Source organism: Cherax quadricarinatus, chromosome 12 (assembly GCF_038502225.1).
Source record: "Cherax quadricarinatus isolate ZL_2023a chromosome 12, ASM3850222v1, whole genome shotgun sequence".
Classification (NCBI taxonomy): domain Eukaryota; kingdom Metazoa; phylum Arthropoda; class Malacostraca; order Decapoda; family Parastacidae; genus Cherax; species Cherax quadricarinatus.
In genome coordinates this window covers 31,273,821-31,298,532 of record NC_091303.1, presented here as the reverse complement: position 1 = coordinate 31,298,532, position 24,712 = coordinate 31,273,821, and the positions used below count along the sequence as shown (strand labels likewise).

Sequence of the window (24,712 nt, the reverse complement as noted above, 5' to 3'; positions counted from 1 at the left end):
GAAGAGAGGGAGACTACTTCCCGGTAAAAGTAGGTCTTAGACAGGGATGTGTAATGTCACCATGGTTGTTTAATATATTTATAGATGGGGTTGTAAAGGAAGTAAATGCTAGGGTGTTCGGGAGAGGGGTGGGATTAAATTTTGGGGAATCAAATTCAAAATGGGAATTGACACAGTTACTTTTTGCTGATGATACTGTGCTTATGGGAGATTCTAAAGAAAAATTGCAAAGGTTAGTGGAAGAGTTTGGGAATGTGTGTAAAGGTAGAAAGTTGAAAGTGAACATAGAAAAGAGTAAGGTGATGAGGGTGTCAAATGATTTAGATAAAGAAAAATTGGATATCAAATTGGGGAGGAGGAGTATGGAAGAAGTGAATGTTTTCAGATACTTGGGAGTTGACGTGTCGGCGGATGGATTTATGAAGGATGAGGTTAATCATAGAATTGATGAGGGAAAAAAGGTGAGTGGTGCTTTGAGGTATATGTGGAGTCAAAAAACGTTATCTATGGAGGCAAAGAAGGGAATGTATGAAAGTATAGTAGTACCAACACTCTTATATGGGTGTGAAGCTTGGGTGGTAAATGCAGTAGCGAGGAGACGGTTGGAGGCAGTGGAGATGTCCTGTTTAAGGGCAATGTGTGGTGTAAATATTTTACAGAAAATTCGGAGTGTGGAAATTAGGAGAAGGTGTGGAGTTAATAAAAGTATTAGTCAGAGGGCAGAAGAGGGGTTGTTGAGGTGGTTTGGTCATTTAGAGAGAATGGATCAAAGTAGAATGACATGGAAAGCATATAAATCTATAGGGGAAGGAAGGCGGGGTAGGGGTCGTCCTCGAAAGGGTTGGAGAGAGGGGGTAAAGGAGGTTTTGTGGGCAAGGGGCTTGGACTTCCAGCAAGCGTGCATGAGCGTGTTAGATAGGAGTGAATGGAGACGAATGGTACTTGGGACCTGACGATCTGTTGGAGTGTGAGCAGGGTAATATTTAGTGAAGGGATTCAGGGAAACCGGTTATTTTCATATAGTCGGACTTGAGTCCTGGAAATGGGAAGTACAATGCCTGCACTTTAAAGGAGGGGTTTTGGGATATTGGCAGTTTGGAGGGATATGTTGTGTATCTTCATATGTGTATGCTTCTAGACTGTTGTATTCTGAGCACCTCTGCAAAAACAGTGATAATGTGCGAGTGTGGTGAAAGTGTTGAATGATGATGAAAGTATTTTCTTTTTGGGGATTTTCTTTCTTTTTTGGGTCACCCTGCCTCGGTGGGAGACGGCCGACTTTTTTAAAAAAAAAAAAAAAAAAAAAAAAAATTTGATACCCTCATCACCTTACTCTTTTCTATGTTCACTTTCAACTTTCTACCTTTACACACATTCCCAAACTCATCCACTAACCTTTGCAATTTTTCTTTAGAATCTCCCATAAGAACAGTATCATCAGCAAAAAGTAACTGTGTCAATTCCCATTTTGAATTTGATTCCCCAAAATTTAATCCCACCCCTCTCCCGAACACCCTAGCATTTACTTCCTTTACAACCCCATCTATAAATATATTAAACAACCATGGTGACATTACACATCCCTGTCTAAGACCTACTTTTACCGGGAAGTAATCTCCCTCTCTTCTACACACCCTAACCTGAGCCTCACTATCCTCATAAAAACTCTTTACAGCATTTAATAACTTACCACCTTATTCAGATATTTGGGAGCTGACTTGTCAGCGGGTGGGTTTCTGAAGGATGAGGTTAACCACAGAACTGATGAAGGAAAAAAGATGAGTGGTGCGTTGAGGTATCTGTGGAAACAAAAACGTTATCTATGGAGGCAAAGAAGGGAATGTACAAAAGTATAGTGGTACCAACACTCCTGTATGGGTGTGAAGCTTGGGTTGTAAATGCTGCAGCGAGGAGGTGGCTGGAGTCAGTGGAGATGTCCTGTCTATGGGCAATATGTGGTGTAAATATTTTATTTTTATTATTATCACACCGGCCGATTCCCACCAAGGCAGGGTGGCCCGAAAAAGAAAAACTTTCACCATCATTCACTCCATCACTGTCTTGCCAGAAGGGTGCTTTACACTACAGTTTTTAAACTGCAGAGAATTAGTAGTGAGGAAATTAGGAGGAGGTGTGGAGTTACTAAAAGTATTAGTCAGAGAGCTGAAGAAGGATTGTTGAGGTGGTTTGGTCATTTAGAGAGAATGGAACAAAGTAGAACAACTTGGAGAACGTATAAATCTGTAGGGGATGGAAGGTGGGGTAGGGGTCATCCTCAAAAAGGTTGGAGGGAGGGGATAAAGGAGGTTTTGTGGGCGAGGGGCTCGGATTTCCAGCAAGCGTGTGCGAGCGTGTTAGAAGCGAATGGAGACGAATGGTTTTTGGGACCTGACGAGCTGTTGGAGTGTGAGCAGGGTAATATTTTGTGAAGGGATTCAGGGAAACCAGTTAGCTGGACCTGAGTCCTGGAAACGGGAAGTACAATGCCTGCACTTTAAAGGAGGGGTTTGGGATATCACCAGTTTGGATTGACTATCTAAAATGTCGTATCTGGGTGCCTCTGCAAACACAGTGATTATGTATGAGTGATGGTGAAAGTGTTGACTGATAATGAAAGTTTTTTCTTTCATTCAGGGTTCTTTCTTTCTTTTGGGTCACCCTGCCTTGGTGGGAAACTGCAGACATATTAAAAAAAAAAGAAATCTAATTGATGAGTATTCCTAAACAATTTTTTAGTGTAGAACAGAATGCAGACATACTATTCTGCAATACTGTAATACCAAACATATGTCAGCACAAAACAAATTGTCTAGATAAGTAGTAAATATTTTGCTTAAGTTTTATGGCCGAATATTTTCATTCATCCTAGGTAGTAGGTTGGTAAACAGCAACCGCCCAGGGAGGTACTACCGTCCTGCCAAGTGAGTATAAAACAAAAGCCTGTAATTGTTTTACATGATGGTAGGATTGCTGGTATCTTTTGCTTGTCTCATAAACATGCAAGATTTCAGGTATGTCTTGCTACTTCTACTTACACTTAGGTCACACTACACATACATGTACAAGCATATATATACACACCCCTCTGGGTTTTCTTCTATTTTCTTTCTAGTTCTTGTTTATTTCCTCTTACCTCCATGGGCAAGTGGAACAGAATTCTTCCTCCATAAGCCATGTGTATTGTAAGAGGCGACTAAAATGTCGGGAGCAAGGGGCTAGTAACCCCTTCTCCTGTATAAATTAATAAATTTAAAAAGAGAAACTTTCATTTTTCTTTTTAGGCCACCCTGCCTTGGTGGGATACAGCCGGTTTGTTGAAAGAAGAAGATTTTCATTCACGTGTGTTCAGCTTTCTTTCAAAGGAGGTAAAAATTCTGTTAAAGGTTGTCCCATAATATTAGAATTTTCTGGTCCCACCACTGATTGTACAATGTCATTTTCCTTTACAGAGGTGCCTAAGTTAGTGTGAGGAAAGAAGATGCACTTCCCATCACAGAAAATGTTTCACTGTAAAAGCAAGAAAGAAAGAAAAAAAAGAGGTTAGGAAACTCTCTCAAACAAGAGTTGAGGTCAGGAAAGGCTCTCTTCTCAGGCTGTGAGACTGCCTGAAAAGTGGGAAGGTTGCCAAAGCCTGGTGAGCCATGAAAACAGGCAGAGACCAGCTCCTCAACTAGAAGTAGAATCCTCAGTCATGAGAAAATGGAAAAGATAAGGGAAAGGTTGTGGATACCATCAAATGATACCAACTTAAAGCCAATAAGAATTTGCATGGCACAGAATATGGCATGGAAATGAGGATAATTTTATACTGAATACTTGTATGAAGGCTTTTAAGGGCATGAGTGGGCCCAACCCAACGGAAGGAAGTCATAATGGGTATCAAGCTGTGTCTGCCAGGGAAAGCAAATTTTCATCCATAAAAGAATAGTATACTGAAAAGCAGTAGGGACTGCCACAAATCTTGAAAGTTACTGGAGAGTTCCAATTACTCCTGAGAAATAAAGTATTCATACTTGTGCAGTACCTATACACACTGAACAGTGAAGGCAGGAAAAGCGCAGGGTTGTTGACATGATAAGAGGATGAAAATGGGATTCCGGTACACTCTGGGAGCCTCAGGTGATGCCTTTTATAACAAGCAAATAATGCAAGGTAACTGGAGGTAAAGATCACTGAAAAATGATATGGTGATAAAGACAAGATGTGGAAAAAAACACTTATATACAGTTCAGGACATTTATTAGAGGAAACATTTTGCCATGAGAGGCTTCTTCAGGGCTGAAGAAGCCACTAACTGTACATAGGTGTCTTTTTCCAAGTAAATATTATTGTTGAGAGAAAACATATGTACAGACTTTGCTGTAATCTAGGGAAGTGAGGAATAGTGTGAATGAGGTGTAGCACTCGTCAGGTGGACCACACAGGCTCTCATAGCAGAAAGGGAAATTGAAAGACATGCTTAAAAAAATAACTTGCTTTCAATCAAACACTAAGAATAATATGCACCAACATTTAAGAATTATTTAATAAAAAAAATATGACAAACTGTTTTAATTTATCCAGAATTCATAGAATTACTACAAGTGTATCCCGCATACAGTTAGTGGATATATAAACTACACTATCACAGGACTAGCTACAAATGTATCCCACACTGTTAGTGTATATCTAAACCACAATGTCAGTTCTCTTAATGTTGTCCATGCCTGGGCTGATATAGCCAGGTTATCTGGAAACATGTAACACAAACTAGCTCTGGTATACACACATACAAATATTCAACAGGGCATTCATTGGAGAGAGAGAAAAAAAAAGAAATCGTTGTCTTGCATGACCAATTACTGGCAACACAATTCATTTTTAATACTGTTAATCACATTACTTCCAGTCAACTGCTGCACTCTAATTATTTGCCTTTACTGCTTCATCGAAGAATTCCCTAAAAATAAAAAAATATATTAGGAGAAATACATATTTATCATGCAACATTATAATGGATTACTGTTTTCCTGAACTCTTTTATCAAGAACTCAATATACTAATGGATGAAGTCTACCAGTCGTACCGTATCTTTAACAGAAAGTTTCAGTTAGGTGAAATAAAGATAATGGGAGTAAGGTAGACAAAGAGCAGCAAAACTAGAGATTTTTCTGGCTCAGACAACTTGCGAAGTAGTGGGTCGTCTGAGCCTATGCCCAAGTCTATTTACAAGCTCATCAAAAGGTCATAAACAAAATAAATTATGTTCCAAGGTGTTGCACATGTAGTCCAAGGAAAAGTTATCAGTATTTTATACCATACATGTAAATCCCATAATTATGTAGAACATAAATAACAAAAAAAGGCACAATATCGTGAATGGAAGATACACAAATAACCAGCACATAGAAGAGAGGAGCTTACGACGATGTTTCGGTCTGACTTGGACCATTTACAAAGTCACACTAAAGAGAAGTAGAGCAGGACAGGTATATATGGGGGGGGGGACGGCGGTGGCGGCGGTGGTTGTTGTTGTTGTTGTTCTTGTTGAAGAAGAGGAGGAGGCAGCAGCGGAGATGGAAGGAAGTAGTAATGGGGAAGTAAGGAGGAGGAGCCAGTCAAATACAAAGAAAGGGGAGCACTGCAAGAGAGCTGGGTGCCCACAGAGGGAGAGCAAGAACACAGAGGTGGGGGGGAGGGGAAATAATGAAATAAATAATGAAGGAACAGAAACACAAGACAGAAGAAAGACAACCCAGAAGAGAAAAAAGGAAAGAGGAAAGGAGAAGAAGGAGAAGAAGAAAAAAAAGAGGAATCAGGTTAAGTCACGGGTGTTCTGAAGTTTGGAGTATTTTACAATGTAGTGGGAGAGGAAGGCATCTACAGAGACGAAGCCATGACTAAGATTCATACAAGGAAAGTTGTGTATTAGAGAGGATTCAACAAGATGGCGACTGTTAAAGTTGGAAGTAGGGAAGACAGTTTTAGCAGAAGACCAGTCTATAGGATGGCTGTGATCTCTGACGTGACAGAAAAGAGCATTGTTAGTGTCAGCAAGCCTAACACTATTTTTGTGCTCCCTAAGTCTGTCAGAAAGAGATCGGTCAGTTTCTCCAAAGTATTGAAGAGGACAGGAGGAGCAAGAAATAGAGTAGACACCAGAAACATCTGTAGAGGGAGGAGAGGTATGAACGAGATTAGTGCGAAGAGTGTTAGTCTGGCGGAAAGTAAGCTTGATGTCTAGGGAACGGAGAGAATTGTCGAGATTAGAAAGACTGGAAATGTAGGGGAGGCAGAGGACAGAAGAGTTCCCAGGAGTAGAGAGTTTGGGAGAGAAGAAATTACATTTAGCACGTGAGAGGGCTGATGTCTTGCTCTCTGACTCACGTACCTACACCCCTCTCGTTTCCAACCCTCTTGATCGCATCAAGAGAAATTTCATCAATAAACTAAGGACTCTCTCTGACCTCTGTCCTCCTAACTTTGACCTTGTTCAATGTTTTCATATCATCTGTCCCTCTCTTCCCTATTTCTATGGCCTTCCCAAAATTCATAAGCCTGATATTCCTCTACGTCCTATCATATCCTCTAGAGGTTCTGTCTCTTATTCTCTTGCTTCTTGGCTGGCCAAAACCCTCACTCCCTTTCTTGGTACCTTTTCTCCTGCCCACCTCCGTCACTCTCAAGACTTCATTGAAAGGGTTCGCTCTCTCCCGACCTGTAAGATGCTTAGTCTTGACGTTGAGTCCCTCTTCACCAATGTCCCTCTTGATGTCCCTGATTTTCTTAGAGAGAAGGCCCATGAAATGTTTCTTCATCTCCCTATACCTACTGATGTCTTTCTTGATCATATCCGCCTCTGTGTGGACTCTAATTCCTTTTCCTTCCAAGGGAAATATTCTCAAACCTTCGGTGTCGCTATGGGCTCTCCTCTCTCTCCTGTCCTTGCTAATCTTTACGTGGAATACATTGAGACTGTTCTTCTTCCTACCATCGATGTGTGCCCTTCACTCTGGCTCCGCTGTATGGATGACATCTTTGCTCTGCGGCCTCATGACTCTAGTCTCTTCCAACTTTTTCTTGAAGCTCTTAATAATCTTGCCCCTTCCATTGAGTTTAAAGCTGAATGGGAATCTAATTCCTTGCTTCATTTCCTTGATGTCCATGTCCACCGCTGAGATACAGGTTTTTCCTTTTCCGTTTACCGCAAACCTATGCACAGTGGCATGTACATTCACTACTTTTCCTATCATGCTTCCCTTGTCAAGGAAAGTGTTCTCATCTCCCTCTTTCTCCATGCCCTCTGCATCTGTGATCCTCAGTTCCTTCCAGCAGAAATTTCCACTCTTCATAATTCGCTTTCCCGTCTTGGCTACCCTTCCCATTTCATAGACTGCCCTCTCACGTGCTAAACGTAATTTCTTCTCTCCCAAACTCTCTACTCCTGGGAACTCTTCTGTCCTCTGCCTCCCCTACATTTCCAGTCTTTCTAATCTCAGCAATTCTCTCTGTTCCCCAGACATCAAGCTGACTTTCTGCCAGACTAACACTCTTCGCACTAATCTCGTTCATACCTCTCCTCCCTCTACAGATGTTCCTGGTGTCTACTCTATTTCTTGCTCCTCCTGTCCTCTTCAATACTTTAGAGAAACAGACCGATCTCTTTCTGACAGACTTAGGGAGCACAAAAATAGTGTTAGGCTTGCCGACACTAACAATGCTCTTTTCTGTCACGTCAGAGATCACAGCCATCCTATAGACTGGTCTTCTGCTAAAACTGTCTTCCCTACTTCCAACTTTAACAGTCGCTGTTTTGTTGAATCCTCTCTAATACACAACTTTCCTTGTATGAATCTTTGTCGTGGCTTCGTCTCTGTAGATGCCTTCCTCTCCCACTACACTGTAAAATACTCCAAACTTCAGAACACCCGTGACTTAACCTGATTCCTCGTTTTTTCCTTCTTCCCCTTTCCTCTTTCCTTTTTTCTCTTCTGGGTTGTCTTTCTTTCTTCTGTCTTGTGTTTCTGTTCCTTCATTATTTATTTCATTATTTCCCTTCCCCCCACCTCTGTGGGCAACAACAACAACAACAACAACAACAACAACAGCAGCAGCAGCAGCAGCAGCAGCAGCAGCAGCAGCAGCAGCAGCAGCAGCAGCAGCAGCAGCAGCAGCAGCAGCAGCAGCAGCAGCAGCAGCAGCAGCAGCAGCAGCAGCAGCAGCAGCAGCAGCAGCAGCAGCAGCAGCAGCAGCAGCAGCAGCAGCAGCAGCAGCAGCAGCAGCAGCAGCAGCAGCAGCAGCAGCAGCAGCAGCAGCAGCAGCAGCAGCAGCAGCAGCAGCAGCAGCAGCAGCAGCAGCAGCAGCAGCAGCAGCAGCAGCAGCAGCAGCAGCAGCAGCAGCAGCAGCAGCAGCAGCAGCAGCAGCAGCAGCAGCAGCAGCAGCAGCAGCAGCAGCAGCAGCAGCAGCAGCAGCAGCAGCAGCAGCAGCAGCAGCAGCAGCAGCAGCAGCAGCAGCAGCAGCAGCAGCAGCAGCAGCAGCAGCAGCAGCAGCAGCAGCAGCAGCAGCAGCAGCAGCAGCAGCAGCAGCAGCAGCAGCAGCAGCAGCAGCAGCAGCAGCAGCAGCAGCAGCAGCAGCAGCAGCAGCAGCAGCAGCAGCAGCAGCAGCAGCAGCAGCAGCAGCAGCAGCAGCAGCAGCAGCAGCAGCAGCAGCAGCAGCAGCAGCAGCAGCAGCAGCAGCAGCAGCAGCAGCAGCAGCAGCAGCAGCAGCAGCAGCAGCAGCAGCAGCAGCAGCAGCAGCAGCAGCAGCAGAATAATATATATATATATATATATATATATATATATATATATATATATATATATATATATATATATATATATATATATATATATATATATATTTTCTTCTTTTTTTTTTTTTTTTTTTTTTTTCAACAAGTCGGCCGTCTCCCACCGAGGCAGGGTGACCCAAAAAAGAAAGAAAATCCCCAAAAAGAAAATACTTTCATCATCATTCAACACTTTCACCACACTCGCACATTATCACTGTTTTTGCAGAGGTGCTCAGAATACAACAGTCTAGAAGCATACACATATAAAGATACACAACATATCCCTCCAAACTGCCAATATCCCAAACCCCTCCTTTAAAGTGCAGGCATTGTACTTCCCATTTCCAGGACTCAAGTCCGACTATATGAAAATAACCGGTTTCCCTGAATCCCTTCACTAAATATTACCCTGCTCACACTCCAACAGATCGTCAGGTCCCAAGTACCATTCGTCTCCATTCACTCCTATCTAACACGCTCACGCACGCTTGCTGGAAGTCCAAGCCCCTTACCCACAAAACCTCCTTTACCCCCTCTCTCCAACCCTTTCGAGGACGACCCCTACCCCGCCTTCCTTCCCCTATAGATTTATATGCTTTCCATGTCATTCTACTTTGATCCATTCTCTCTAAATGACCAAACCACCTCAACAACCCCTCTTCTGCCCTCTGACTAATACTTTTATTAACTCCACACCTTCTCCTAATTTCCACACTCCGAATTTTCTGCATAATATTTACACCACACATTGCCCTTAAACAGGACATCTCCACTGCCTCCAACCGTCTCCTCGCTGCTGCATTTACCACCCAAGCTTCACACCCATATAAGAGTGTTGGTACTACTATACTTTCATACATTCCCTTCTTTGCCTCCATAGATAACGTTTTTTGACTCCACATATACCTCAACGCACCACTCACCCTTTTTCCCTCATCAATTCTATGATTAACCTCATCCTTCATAAATCCATCCGCCGACACGTCAACTCCCAAGTATCTGAAAACATTCACTTCTTCCATACCCCTCCTCCCCAATTTGATATCCAATTTTTCTTTATCTAAATCATTTGACACCCTCATCACCTTACTCTTTTCTATGTTCACTTTCAACTTTCTACCTTTACACACATTCCCAAACTCATCCACTAACCTTTGCAATTTTTCTTTAGAATCTCCCATAAGCACAGTATATGTATGTATGTATGTATGTATGTATGTATGTATATATGTATGTATGTATATATATATATATATATATATATATATATATATATATATATATATATATATATATATATATATATATATATATATATATATATATATATATATATATATATCTGTCCTGCTCTACTTCTCGTTAGTGTGACTTTGTAAATGGTCCAAGTCGGACCGAAACGTCGTTGTAAGCTCCTCTATGTGCAGGTTATTTGTTATGTAGAACATTTTAGGTAGCCTTTAGCTATGAATAAAACTAATTAATAATCTTGCTCAGTTGAAAATATAAATTTAATCCCATTTTTACACAGCTCCAACTTAATACAGCAATATGTTAACTTAAGTTTTTCCCAAGCTTTGAGAATAATTAGTGGTACAGACTAATAAACAAGAAAAAATAATGAAAGGCTATCTTATATAATGAAGTTTTAGCAAATCAGACAGCTGAAAACTAAGAACTTGCAGCATACCTGAGAATTTCTGGCAGTTCAGGAGCACGACATATATATTTATGAGAATATCCACATTTGGCAGCAAAACCTACAAACTTTACAGTGGGCGCATTCTTAGGTCGGACTCTCTGTGCAGTCTCGTATAACTAGTGGCAAAAATGGAGACACAACACATTAAAACTGAAGACACTGCATGTGAAACTGAACTATGTAATATTAGTATCCTGTAAAATATGTGAGCAATTACACATAATTTTGTTTTTTATTGACACATCGGCTGTTTCCCACCTAGGCAGGGTGGCCCGAAAAAGAAAAACTTTCATCATTCACTCCATCACTGCTTTGCCAGAGGCATGCTTATACTACAGTTATAAATAACAAAAAAGGCACAATACAGTTATAAAACTACAACATTAACACCCCTCCTTCAGAGTGCTGGCACTGTAATTCCCATCTCCAGGAATCAAGTCTGGCCTGCTGGTTTCCCTGAATCCCTTCATAAATGTTACCTTGCTTACACTCCAACAGCATGTCAAATCCTAAAATCCTTTTGTCTACATTCACTCCTATCTAACATTTTCATGCATGCTTGCTGGAAGTACAAGCCTCTCCCACACAAAACCTCCTTTACCCCCTCCCTCCAACTTTTCCTAGGCTGATCGCTACCCCACCTTCCCTCCACTACAGATTTATACCGTCTCGAAGTCATTCTATTTCGTTCCATCCTCTCTACATGTCCAAACCATCTCAATAACCCATCCTCAGCCCTCTGGATAATAGTTTTGGTAATCTCACACCTACTCCTATTCTCCAAACTACGGATTCTCTGCATTATATTCACACCACACATTGCCCTCAGACATGACATCTCCACGTCATCCAGCCTTCTCCTTGTTGCAACATTCACAACCCATGCTTCACACCCATACATGAGCACTGATATAACTATACACTCATACATTTCCCTGTTTGCTTTCATGGATAAAGTTCTTTGTCTCCACAGACACCTTAGTGCACTACTCACCTTTTTCCCCTCGTCAATTCTATGATTCACCTCATATTTCATAGACCCATTTGCTGACACGTCCACTTCCAAATACCTGAACACATTCACCTCCTCCATACTCTCTCCCACCAATCTGATATCCAATCTTTCGTTACCTAATTTTTTTGTTATTCTCATCACCTTACTCTTTCCTATATTCACTTTTAACTTCCTTCTTTTACATATCCTACCAAATTCATCAACCAACCTCTGCAACTTCTCTTCAGAATCTCCTAAAAACACAGTGTCATCAGCGAGGAGCAACTGTGACAACTCCCACTTTGTGTTAGATTCTTTATCTTTTCACCCTAAGCATTCACTTCTCTTACAATTCCATCTATAAATATATTGAACAACCATGGTGACATCACACATCCCTGTCTAAGGTCTACTTTTACTGGGAAAAAAAATCTCCTTCTCGCCTACATACTCTAACCTGAGCCTCACAATCCTCATAAAAACTTTTCACCGCTTTCAGTAACCTACCTCCTATTCCATACATCTGCAGCATCTTCCACATTGCCCCCCTATCCACCCTATCATATGCCTTTTCCAAATCCATAACTGCCACAAAAACCTGTTTACTCTTATCTAAATACTATTCACCTATATGTTTCACTGCAAACCATTGGTCTACACATCCCCTACCTTTCCTAATGCCTCCTTGTTCATCTGCTCTCCTGCTCTCCGTCTAACTCATAATTCTTTCAGTAATAACTTTGAATAATAACTCTCAATATTTATTCACTATAAATATACAGTACTAGTCAAAATATAGCACAGAATATATAATTTGTGATACAGCAGCACAACTGACCTTTCGACCTAATGTATAAGGTACAACAAGGTCATCCTCAGCATGTAGTATAAGAACTGGTGCCTGTACATGTGCAATGTGGTCATCACTACGAAAGTCGATACCTGATTTTGCCAGAGGATTCAGGAACAACCACTCGAACTTTGGCATTTTACGAAATATCTGAAAGTAGTGTTAAAAAGTAAATTTTTTTTTTTGCTATAAAGGTCACTGACCTGAAAGTATGATGCATCAAATTTATGAAACTGATTTTCCATGATTAACTTAAACAGACAAAAGCCATAAAAGACAAATGACCTATGCAGCGACCTTGGTTCAGCATATGGGGAGTCTACCAGACACACTATAGTAATGCTAAAAGGCAAATGCCCCATTCAGTGAACTTAATCTGTTGTACTGAGCTTTGTATGGAAAAATAGTCTGTTTATTGTATTGAAAATTTGTCACAGGGCTCCATTCATTTAAGGGTTTACTGTATTATACAATTTTCTATTTCTACCAGGAGGCCTGGTCACAGACCGGGCCGCGGGGGCGTTGACCCCCGGAACTCTCTCCAGGTATCACTGAATATGTATATTGAATGCATTATACACTCAATGTATGCACGGGAAGCAGTTCACAAATCATATTGAAGATTTTTATTAAGTGGAATTGAATATTTATGGCCTGACTGTGCTCTGTACAGCTGTCCTGGGCTTAGACCACATCTAAGGCATAAAACAAGGGACACTTATACACAGTACAATACTGAATACTGAAGCCTATATCTGTGACTGACAATAAAAATCCTCGATTCTACATATGCATGCATGTATACATTTTTTTTTTTAACATGTCAGCCGTTTCCAACTGAGGCAGGGTGACCCAAAAAGAAAGAAAACCCCAAAAAGAAAGAAAAAATTTTCATCATCATTCAACACTTTCACCATCACTCATACAGAATCACTGTCTTTGCAGAGTCACTCAGATATGACAGTTTAGACGTCCCTCCAAACTGCCAATATCCTAAATCCTTCCTTTAAAGTGCAGGCATTGTACTTCTCATTTCCAGGACTCAAGCCTGGCTAACCGGTTTCCCTGAATCCCTTCACAAAATATTATCCTGATCACACTCCAACAGATCGTCAGGTCCCAAAACCCATTTGTCTCCATTCATTCTTATCTAACACACTCACACAAGCTTGCTGGAAGTCCAAGCCCCTCACCCACAAAACCTCCTTTACCCCCTCCCTCTAGCCTTTTCAGGGACAACCCCTACCCTGCCTTCCTTCCCCAATAGATTTATTTTACTTTATTTTTTATTAACACATCGGCCGTGTCCCACCAAAGCAGGGTGGCCCAAAAAAGAAAAACTTTCATCATTCACTTCATCACTGTCTTGCCGGAGGCATGACACTACAGTTATAAAATTGCAGCATTAACACCCCTCCTTCAGAGTGCTGGCACTGTACTTTCCGTCTCCAGAACTCAGGTCCAGCCTGCTGATTTCCCTGAATCCCTTCATGTTACCTTGCTTACACTCCAACAGTATGTCAAGTCCTAAAAACCATTTGTCTCCATTTGCTCCTGTCTAACACGCTCACACACGCTTGCTGGAAGTCCAAGCCCCTCGCACACAAAACCTCCTTTACCTCCTCCCTCCAACGTTTTTTAGGCTGACCCTTACCCCACCCTCCCTCCACTCCAGATTTGGATACTCTTGAAGTCATTCTATTTCGTTCCATCCTCTCTACATGTCCAAACCATCTCAATAACCCATCCTCAGCCCTCTGGATAACAGTTTTCGTAATCCCATACCTCCTCCTAATCTCCAAACAATGGATTCGCTGCATTATGTTCACACCACACATTGCCTTCAGACATGACATCTCCACTGGCTCCAGTCTTCTCTTTGTTGCAACATTCACAACCCATGCCTCGCACCCATACAAGAGTGTTGGTATAACTATACAGTGGACCCCCGGTTCGCGAAGTCATCGGTATCCGATAAATCCGGTATCCGAAGCATTATATCGCAAAAAATTTGCCTCGGTTCCCGTTACAAAACCCGGTATGCGATACGATTCGTACGAGACGTGTCCATGTGTGGCCTGAACTGCCCCGTGTGTGCCACTGTTTACAAGCCAGCCAGTGTGCGTGCATCTAAGGATACATTCGGTACATTCCATATTATCTATATTATCACTCTTTGGTGCTTGTTTCTGCAAAATAAGTCACCATGGGCCCCAAGAAAGCTTCTAGTGCCAACCCATCAAGACCAAGGGTGCTAATGACTATTGAAATGAAGAAAGAGATAATTGCAAAGTATGAAAGTGGAGTGCGTGTGTCGGACCTGGCCAAGTTGTATAGTAAATCCCAATCAACCATCTCTACTATAGTGAGCAGGAAAACGGCAATCAAGGAAGCTGTTCTTGCAAAAGGTGCAACTGTGATTACAAAACAGCGATCGCAAGTGTTAGAAAATGTTGAGAGACTGTTATTGGTGTGGATAAATGAAAAACAGATAGTAGGAGATAGCATGTCTCAAGCGATCATTTGTGAAAAGGCTAGGCAGTTGCATGAGGATTTAATTAGAAAAATGCCTGCAACTAGTGGTGATGTGAGTGAATTTAAGGCCAGCAAAGGTTGGTTTGAAAGATTTAAGAATCGTAGTGGCATACATAGTATGATGAAAATCATCCTGACACAGCTATTGCAAGCCGTGTTGGCAACCTGTACACTGACAATGTTGTGAACCACTTTAGGAAAGTCATAAAGGAACGAGAGGTACAGGCCTCTATGGACAGATATGTTGTGCGACAGAAATCCAGTGACTCTCAAGCTGGTCCTAGTGGCATTAAAAGAAGAAGGGAAGTAACCCCGGAAAAGGACTTGCTACCTCAAGTCCTAATGGAGGGGGGATTCTCCTTCTAAACAATAGGTTCAACACTCTCCCCTCCTCCCATCCCATCAATCATCACCAGATCTTCATTAAAGGTAAGTGTCATTTATTCTATTGTGATTATTCTATTGTTATTATAATTATTCTATTGCATTAAACTTAATATTTCATGTGGTAAAAGTTTTTTTTTTTCATAGTTTTGGGTGTCTTGCACGGATTAATTTGATTTCCATTATTTCTTATGGGGAAAATTTATTTGCTTTCCGATAATTTTGCTTTACAATGAGCTCTCAGGAACGGATTAATAATGTGAACCGGGGGTCCACTGTACTCTCATAAATTCCCCTCTTCGCTTTCATGGATCAAGTTCTATGTCTCCACAGACTCCTCAGTGCACCACTCACCTTTTCCCCCTCGTCAATTCTATGATTCACCTCATCGTTCATAGACCCATCTGCTGATATGTCCACTCCCAAATATCTGAAGACATTCACCTCCTCCATACTCTCTCCCTCCAATCTCATATCTAATCTTCTATTGCCTAATTTTTTGTGATCCTCATCACCTTATTCTTTCCTATACTCACTTTTAACTTCCTTCTTTTACATACCCTACCAAACTCATCAACCAACTTTTGCAACTTCTCTTCAGAATCTCCCAAAAGCACAGTGTCATCAGCAAAGAGCCAATGTGACAACTCCTACTTTGTGTTAGATTCTTTATCTTTTAACCCCACACCTCTTGCCAACACCCGAGCATTCACTTCTCTACATATTTGCAACATCTGCCACACTGACCCCTTATCCACCCTATCATATGCCTTTTTCAAATCCATAAATGCCACAAAAACCTCTTTACCCTTATCCAAATACTGTTCACCTATGTGTTTCACTGCAAATACTTGGTCTACACCCCCTTACCTTTCGTAAAGCCTCCTTGTTCATCTGATATCCTGCTCTCCCACTTACTCATAATTCTATCAATAATAACTCTACCATATACTTTACCAGGTATACTCAACAGACTTATTCCCTTATAATTTTTACACTCTCTTTTGTCCCCTTTGCCTTTATACAAAGGAACTATGCATGCTCTCTGCCAATCCCTAGGTAACTCCACGCCTCCAAATTTCCACACTACGAATTCTCTGCATAATATTTGCACCAAACATTGCCCTTAGACAGGACATCTCCACTGCCTCCAGCTGCCTCCTCACTGCAGCATGTACAACCCAAGCTCACACCCACATAAGAGCATTGGTACCACTATACTCTCGTACATTCCTTTCTTTGCCTCCACAGATAATGTTCTTTGTTTGCACATATACCTCAATGCACCACTCACCTTTTTTTTCCTTCATCAATTACAGTGGACCCCCGGTTAACGAACTTTTTTCATTCCAGTAGTATGTTCAGGTGCCAGTACTGACCGAATTTTTTCCCATAAGGAATATTGTGAAGTAGATTAGTCCATTTCAGACCCCCAAACATACACGTACAAACGCACTTAAATAAATACACTTACATAATTGGTCGCATTTGGAGGTGATCGTTAACCGGGGGTCCACTGTATATGGTTTACCTCATCCCTCATAAACCCATCCGCTGACAAGTCAACTCTCAAATATCTGAAAACATTCACTTCTTCCATACTCCCTCTCTCCAATGTGTTATCCAACTTTTCTTTATCTAAATTGTCTGATACCCTCATCACCTTATTCTTATCTATATTCACTTTCAACTTTCTACCTTTACACACCCTCCCAAACTCGTCCACTAACCTTTGCAACTGTGTCAACTCCTATTTTGTATTTGATTCTTCATAATTTTATCCCACCCCTCTCCCCTACACCCTAGCATTTACTTCTTTTACAACTCCTATATAAATATGTTAAACAATCATGGTGACATTACACATCCTTGTCTAAGACCTACTTTTACCGGGAAGTAATCTCCCTCTCTCCTACACACCCTAACCTGAGCCTCACTATCCTCATAAAAACTCTTTACAGCATTTAGTAACTTACTACCTGTTCCATACACTTGCAACATCTGCCACATTGCTCCCCTATCCACTCTATCATATGTCTTTTCTAAATCCATAAACGCAAATAAAACTTCCCTACCTTTATCTAAATACTGTTCACATATAAGTTTCAATGTAAACACTTGATATACACATCCTCTACCCACTCAATAGCCTCCTTGCTCATCTGCAATCCTGCTCTCTGTCTTACCTCTAATTCTTTCAATAATAACCCTAGCATACACTTTACCTGGTATACTCAGTAAAGTTCTTCTTTCAACACACTGGTGGTATCCCACCAAAGTGGGGTGGCCCAAAAGGAAAAATGAAAGTTTCTCCTTTTACATTAATACAGTAGGGCCCCGCTTTATGGCGTTCCGCTAATACTGTCATTTCAAATTATGATCAAAGCTCGCTATACGGCTCCCACCACCTGACTTTCTAATACGGTCACCATGCCCCACCTGGTTTGTTTACATTCTCTGTGAGATCCGTAAGCACTAAGTCTCTCCATTATGTCTGGAAACTCCAAAATTTCAAGTGTTTTTAAAAGTTATTTCATATTTTATATATACTCTGATAATTATATGCACTTATGTATACCTGTACCTAAATAAACTTACATACTGTGCTGACATGCAGGTACACATTAAAATCAGTAAGAGTGTCTTATATCTAGAGAAGTCATATTAGTAATGATAATAATAGTCACTGAGTCTCATTTAAATGTCATATATTACGTTAATATACACATTTTCATTAATCCATCTATGATATTTTTTCAAAATTATATAATAAACACGATGCATAACATATAAAGATGATAAATACACCCCACAGTAAAATAAATAAACAGAAATATGAGAGGGTGTGGTAGGTGAGTTTGGGGTGCCAGGTGTAAATGATAATGGGAGCCCTTTGATTGAACTTTGTATAGAAAGGGGTTTAGCTATAGGTAATACATATTTTAAGAAAAAGAGGATAAATAAGTATACAAGATATGATGTAGGGCAAAATGACAGTAGTTTGTTGGATTATGTATTGGTAGATAAAAGACTGTTGAGTAGACTTCAGGATGTACATGTTTATAGAGGGGCCACAGATATATCAGAACACTTTTTAGTTGTAGCTACACTGAGAGTAAAAGGTAGATGGGATACAAGGAGAATAGAAGCATCAGGGAAAAGAGAGGTGAAGATTTATAAACTAAAAGAGGAGGCAGTTAGGGTAAAATATAAACAGCTATTGGAGGATAGATGGGCTAATGAGAGCATAGGCAATGGGGTCGAAGAGGTATGGGCTAGGTTTAAAAATGTAGTGTTAGAGTGTTCAGCAGAAGTTTGTGGTTACAGGAAAGTGGGTGCGGGAGGGAAGAGGAGCGATTGGTGGAATGATGATGTAAAGAGAATAGTAAGGGAGAAAAAGTTAGCATATGAGAAGTTTTTACAAAGTAGAAGTGATGCAAGGAGGGAAGAGTATGTGGAGAAAAAGAGAGAGGTTAAGAGAGTGGTGAAGCAATGTAAAAAGAGAGCAAATGAGAGAGTGGGTGAGATGTTATCAACAAATTTTGTTAAAAATAAGAAAAAGTTTTGGAGTGAGATTAACAAGTTAAGGAAGCCTAGAGAACAAATGGATTTGTCAGTTAAAAATAGGAGAGGAGAGTTATTAAATGGAGAGTTAGAGGTATTGGGAAGATGGAGGGAATATTTTGAGGAATTGTTAAATGTTGATGAATATAGGGAATCTGTGATTTCGTGTATAGGGCAAGGAGGAATAACATCTTGTAGGAGTGAGGAAGAGCCAGTTGTGAGTGTGGGGCAAGTTCGTGAGGCAGTAGGTAAAATGAAAGGGGGTAAAGCAGCCGAGATTGATGGGCTAAAGATAGAAATGTTAAAAGCAGGTGGGGATATAGTTTTGGAGTGGTTGGTGTTATCATTTAATAAATGTATGGAAGAGGGTAAGGTGCCTAGGGATTGGCAGAGAGCATGCATAGTTCCTTTGTATAAAGGCAAAGGGGACAAAAGAGAGTGCAAAAATTACAGGAGGATAAGTCTGTTGAGTCCTCCATGGGGAAGTGGATCAGAATTCTTCCTCCGTAAGCCATGCGTGTTGTAAGAGGCGACTAAAATGCCAGGAGCAAGGGTCTAGTAACCCCTTCTGTATATATTACTAAATTTGTAGGTTGGTAGACAGGTTGGTAGGTTGGTAGACAGCAACCACCCAGGGAAGTACTACCATCCTGCCAGATGACTGTGAAACAGAAACCTGAAACTGTTTTGCATGATGGTAGGATTGCTGGTTTCTTTTTCTGTCTCATAAACATGCAAGATAACAGGGATATCTTGCTACTCCTACTTACACTTTGGTCACACTTCACAGACACGCACATGCATATATATATACATACATCTAGGTTTTTCCCCTTTTTCTAAATAGCTCTTGTTCTTCTTTATTTCTTCTATTGTCCATGGGGAAGTGGAAAAGAATCTTTCCTCCGTAAGCCATGCGTGTCGTATGAGGCAACTAAAATGCCGGGAGCAATGGGCTAGTAACCCCTTCTCCTGTAAACATTTACTAAAAAAGAGAAGAAGAAAAACTTTATAAAACTGGGATGCTTGAATGTGCGTGGATGTAGTGCGGATGACAAGAAACAGATGATTGCTGATGTTATGAATGAAAAGAAGTTGGATGTCCTGGCCCTAAGCAAAACAAAGCTGAAGGGGGTAGGGGAGTTTCGGTGGGGGGAAATAAATGGGATTAAATCTGGAGTATCTGAGAGAGTTAGAGCAAAGGAAGGGGTAGCAGTAATGTTGAATGATCAGTTATGGAAGGAGAAAAGAGAATATGAATGTGTAAATGCAAGAATTATGTGGATTAAAGTAAAGGTTGGATGCGAGAAGTGGGTCATAATAAGCGTGTATGCACCTGGAGAAGAGAGGAATGCAGAGGAGAGAGAGAGATTTTGGGAGATGTTAAGTGAATGTATAGGAGCCTTTGAACCAAGTGAGAGAGTAATTGTTGTAGGGGACCTAAATGCTAAAGTAGGAGAAACTTTTAGAGAGGGTGTGGTAGGTAAGTTTGGGGTGCCAGGTGTAAATGATAATGGGAGCCCTTTGATTGAACTTTGTATAGAAAGGGGTTTAGTTATAGGTAATACATATTTTAAGAAAAAGAGGATAAATAAGTATACAAGATATGATGTAGGGCAAAATGACAGTAGTTTGTTGGATTATGTATTGGTAGATAAAAGACTGTTGAGTAGACTTCAGGATGTACATGTTTATAGAGGGGCCACAGATATATCAGATCACTTTTTAGTTGTAGCTACACTGAGAGTAAAAGGTAGATGGGGTACAAGGAGAATAGAAGCATCAGGGAAAAGAGAGGTGAAGATTTATAAACTAAAAGAGGAGGCAGTTAGGGTAAAATATAAACAGCTATTGGAGGATAGATGGGCTAATGAGAGCATAGGCAATGGGGTCGAAGAGGTATGGGCTAGGTTTAAAAATGTAGTGTTAGAGTGTTCAGCAGAAGTTTGTGGTTACAGGAAAGTGGGTGCGGGAGGGAAGAGGAGCGATTGGTGGAATGATGATATAAAGAGAATAGTAAGGGAGAAAAAGTTAGCATATGAGAAGTTTTTACAAAGTAGAAGTGATGCAAGGAGGGAAGAGTATGTGGAGAAAAAGAGCGAGGTTAAGAGAGTGGTGAAGCAATGTAAAAAGAGAGCAAATGAGAGAGTGGGTGAGATGTTATCAACAAATTTTGTTGAAAATAAGAAAAAGTTTTGGAGTGAGATTAACAAGTTAAGGAATCCTAGAGAACAAATGGATTTGTCAGTTAAAAATAGGAGAGGAGAGTTATTAAATGGAGAGTTAGAGGTATTGGGAAGATGGAGGGAATATTTTGAGGAATTGTTAAATGTTGATGAATATAGGGAATCTGTGATTTCGTGTATAGGGCAAGGAGGAATAACATCTTGTAGGAGTGAGGAAGAGCCAGTTGTGAGTGTGGGGCAAGTTCGTGAGGCAGTAGGTAAAATGAAAGGGGGTAAAGCAGCCGAGATTGATGGGATAAAGATAGAAATGTTAAAAGCAGGTGGGGATATAGTTTTGGAGTGGTTGGTGTTATCATTTAATAAATGTATGGAAGAGGGTAAGGTGCCTAGGGATTGGCAGAGAGCATGCATAGTTCCTTTGTATAAAGGCAAAGGGGACAAAAGAGAGTGCAAAAATTATAGGGGGATAAGTCTGTTGAGTATACCTGGTAAAGTGTATGGTAGAGTTATTATTGAAAGAATTAAGAGCAAGACAGAGAATAGGATAGCAGATGAACAAGGAGGCTTTAGGAAAGGTAGGGGGTGTGTGGATCAGGTGTTTACAGTGAAACATATAAGTGAACAGTATTTAGATAAGGCTAAAGAGGTCTTTGTGGCATTTATGGATTTGGAAAAGGCATATGACAGGGTGGATAGGGGGGCAATGTGGCAGATGTTGCAGGTGTATGGTGTAAGAGGTAGGTTACTGAAAGCAGTGAAGAGTTTTTACAAGGATAGTGAGGCTCAAGTTAGAGTGTGTAGGAAAGAGGGAAATTATTTCCCAGTAAAAGTAGGCCTTAGACAAGGATGTGTGATGTCACCATGGTTGTTTAATATATTTATAGATCGGGTTGTGAGAGAAGTAAATGCGAGGGTCTTGACAAGACGCGTGGAGTTAAAAGATAAAGAATCACACATAAAGTGGGAGTTGTCACAGTTGCTCTTTGCTGATGACACTGTGCTCTTGGGAGATTCTGATGAGAAGTTGCAGAGATTGGTGGATGAATTTGGTAGGGCGTGCAAAAGAAGAAAATTAAAAGTGAATACAGGAAAGAGTAAGGTTATGAGGATAACAAAAGGATTAGGTGATGAAAGATTGGATATCAGATTGGAGGGAGAGAGTATGGAGGAGGTGAATGTATTCAGATATTTGGGAGTGGACGTGTCAGCGGATGGGTCTATGAAGGATGAGGTGAATCATAGAATTGATGAGGGGAAAAGGGTGAGTGGTGCACTTAGGAGTCTGTGGAGACAAAGAACTTTGTCCTTGGAGGCAAAGAGGGGAATGTATGAGAGTATAGTTTTACCAACGCTCTTATATGGGTGTGAAGCATGGGTGATGAATGTTGCAGCGAGGAGAAGGCTGGAGGCAGTGGAGATGTCATGTCTGAGGGCAATGTGTGGTGTGAATATAATGCAGAGAATTCATAGTTTGGAAGTTAGGAGGAGGTGCGGGATTACCAAAACTGTTGTCCAGAGGGCTGAGGAAGGGTTGTTGAGGTGGTTCAGACATGTAGAGAGAATGGAGCGAGACAGAATGACTTCAAGAGTGTATCAGTCTGTAGTGGAAGAAAGGCGGGATAGGGGTTGGCCTAGGAAAGGTTGGAGGGAGGGGGTAAAGGAGGTTTTGTGTGCGAGGGGCTTGGACTTCCAGCAGGCGTGCGTGAGCGTGTTTGATAGGAGTGAATGGAGATGAATGGTTTTTAATACTTGACGTGCTGTTGGAGTGTGAGCAAAGTAACATTTATGAAGGGGTTCAGGGAAACCGGCAGGCCGGACTTGAGTCCTGGAGATGGGAAGTACAGTGCCTGCACTCTGAAGGAGGGGTGTTAATGTTGCAGTTTAAAAACTGTAGTGTAAAGCACCCTTCTGGCAAGACAGTGATGGAGTGAATGATGGTGAAAGTTTTTCTTTTTCGGGCCACCCTGCCTTGGTGGGAATCGGCCAGTGTGATAATAAATAATAAAATAAGTCTGTTGAGTCCTCCATGGGGAAGTGGAACAGAATTCTTCCTCCGTAAGCCATGCGTGTTGTAAGAGGCGACTAAAATGCCAGGAGCAAGGGTCTAGTAACCCCTTCTCCTGTATATATTACTAAATTTAAAAGGAGAAGCTTTTGTTTTTCCTTTTGGGCTACCCCGCCTCAGTGGGATACGGCCGGTGTGTTGAAAGAAAGAAAGAAGTCTGTTGAGTATACCTGGTAAAGTGTATGATAGAGTTATTATTGAAAGAATTAAGAGTAAGACGGAGAATAGGATAGCAGATGAACAAGGAGGCTTTAGGAAAGGTAGGGGGTGTGTGGACCAGGTGTTTACAGTGAAACATATAAGTGAACAGTATTTAGATAAGGCTAAAGAGGTTTTTGTGGCATTTATGGATTTGGAAAAGGCATATGACAGGGTGGATAGGGGGGCAATGTGGCAGACGTTGCAGGTGTATGGTATAGGAGGTAGGTTACTGAAAGCAGTGAAGAGTTTTTACAAGGAAAGTGAGGCTCAAGTTAGAGTATGTAGGAAAGAGGGAGATTATTTCCCAGTAAAAGTAGGCCTTAGACAAGGATGTGTGATGTCACCGTGGTTGTTTAATATATTTATAGATGGGGTTATAGGTAGTAGGTTGGTAGACAGCAACCACCCAGGGAAGTACTACCGTCCTGCCAGATGACTGTGAAACAAAAACCTGTAACTGTTTTGCATGATGGTAGGATTGCTGGTCTCTTTTTCTGTCTCATAAACACGCTAAGATAACAGGGATATCTTGCTACTCCTACTTACACTTTGGTCACACTTCACAGACACGCACATGCATATATATATATACATACATCTAGGTTTTTCTCCTTTTTCTAAATAGCTCTTGTTCTTTTTTATTTCTTCTATTGTCCATGGGGAAGTGGAAAAGAATCTTTCCTCCGTAAGCCATGCGTGTCGTATGAGGCGACTAAAATGCCGGGAGCAATGGGCTAGTAACCCCTTCTCCTGTATACAATTACTAAAAAAGAGAAGAAGAAAAACTTTATAAAACTGGGTTGCTTAAATGTGCGTGGATGTAGTGCGGATGACAAGAAACAGATGATTGCTGATGTTATGAATGAAAAGAAGTTGGATGTCCTGGCCCTAAGCGAAACAAAGCTGAAGGGGGTAGGAGAGTTTCAGTGGGGGGAAATAAATGGGATTAAATCTGGAGTATCTGAGAGAGTTAGAGCAAAGGAAGGGGTAGCAGTAATGTTAAATGATCAGTTATGGAAGGAGAAAAGAGAATATGAATGTGTAAATTCAAGAATTATGTGGATTAAAGTAAAGGTTGGATGCGAGAAGTGGGTCATAATAAGCGTGTATGCACCTGGAGAAGAGAGGAATGCAGAGGAGAGAGAGAGATTTTGGGAGATGTTAAGTGAATGTATAGGAGCCTTTGAACCAAGTGAGAGAGTAATTGTGGTAGGGGACTTGAATGCTAAAGTAGGAGAAACTTTTAGAGAGGGTGTGGTAGGTAAGTTTGGGGTGCCAGGTGTAAATGATAATGGGAGCCCTTTGATTGAACTTTGTATAGAAAGGGGTTTAGTTATAGGTAATACATATTTTAAGAAAAAGAGGATAAATAAGTATACACGATATGATGTAGGGCGAAATGACAGTAGTTTGTTGGATTAT

At 41.1% G+C, this 24,712-nt stretch overlaps 1 protein-coding gene across 2 annotated transcripts in view; it reads right to left on the bottom strand.

The window, feature by feature from the left end:
• Positions 1–1,322: 1,322 nt before the first annotated feature.
• Positions 1,323–24,712, bottom strand: part of LOC128696476 (lysophosphatidylserine lipase ABHD12-like) — a 156,199-nt gene continuing 132,809 nt past the window's right edge. For both annotated transcript variants that reach the window (XM_070084304.1, XM_070084305.1), the window contains 3 exons: positions 12,344–12,505; positions 10,500–10,627; positions 1,323–4,939 (listed from right to left, as the gene is read on the bottom strand). In XM_070084304.1, coding sequence (XP_069940405.1) covers positions 4,903–4,939; positions 10,500–10,627; positions 12,344–12,505 — 327 coding nt within the window. In that variant the 3' untranslated portion in view covers positions 1,323–4,902. The remainder of the gene's footprint in view (positions 4,940–10,499; positions 10,628–12,343; positions 12,506–24,712) is intronic.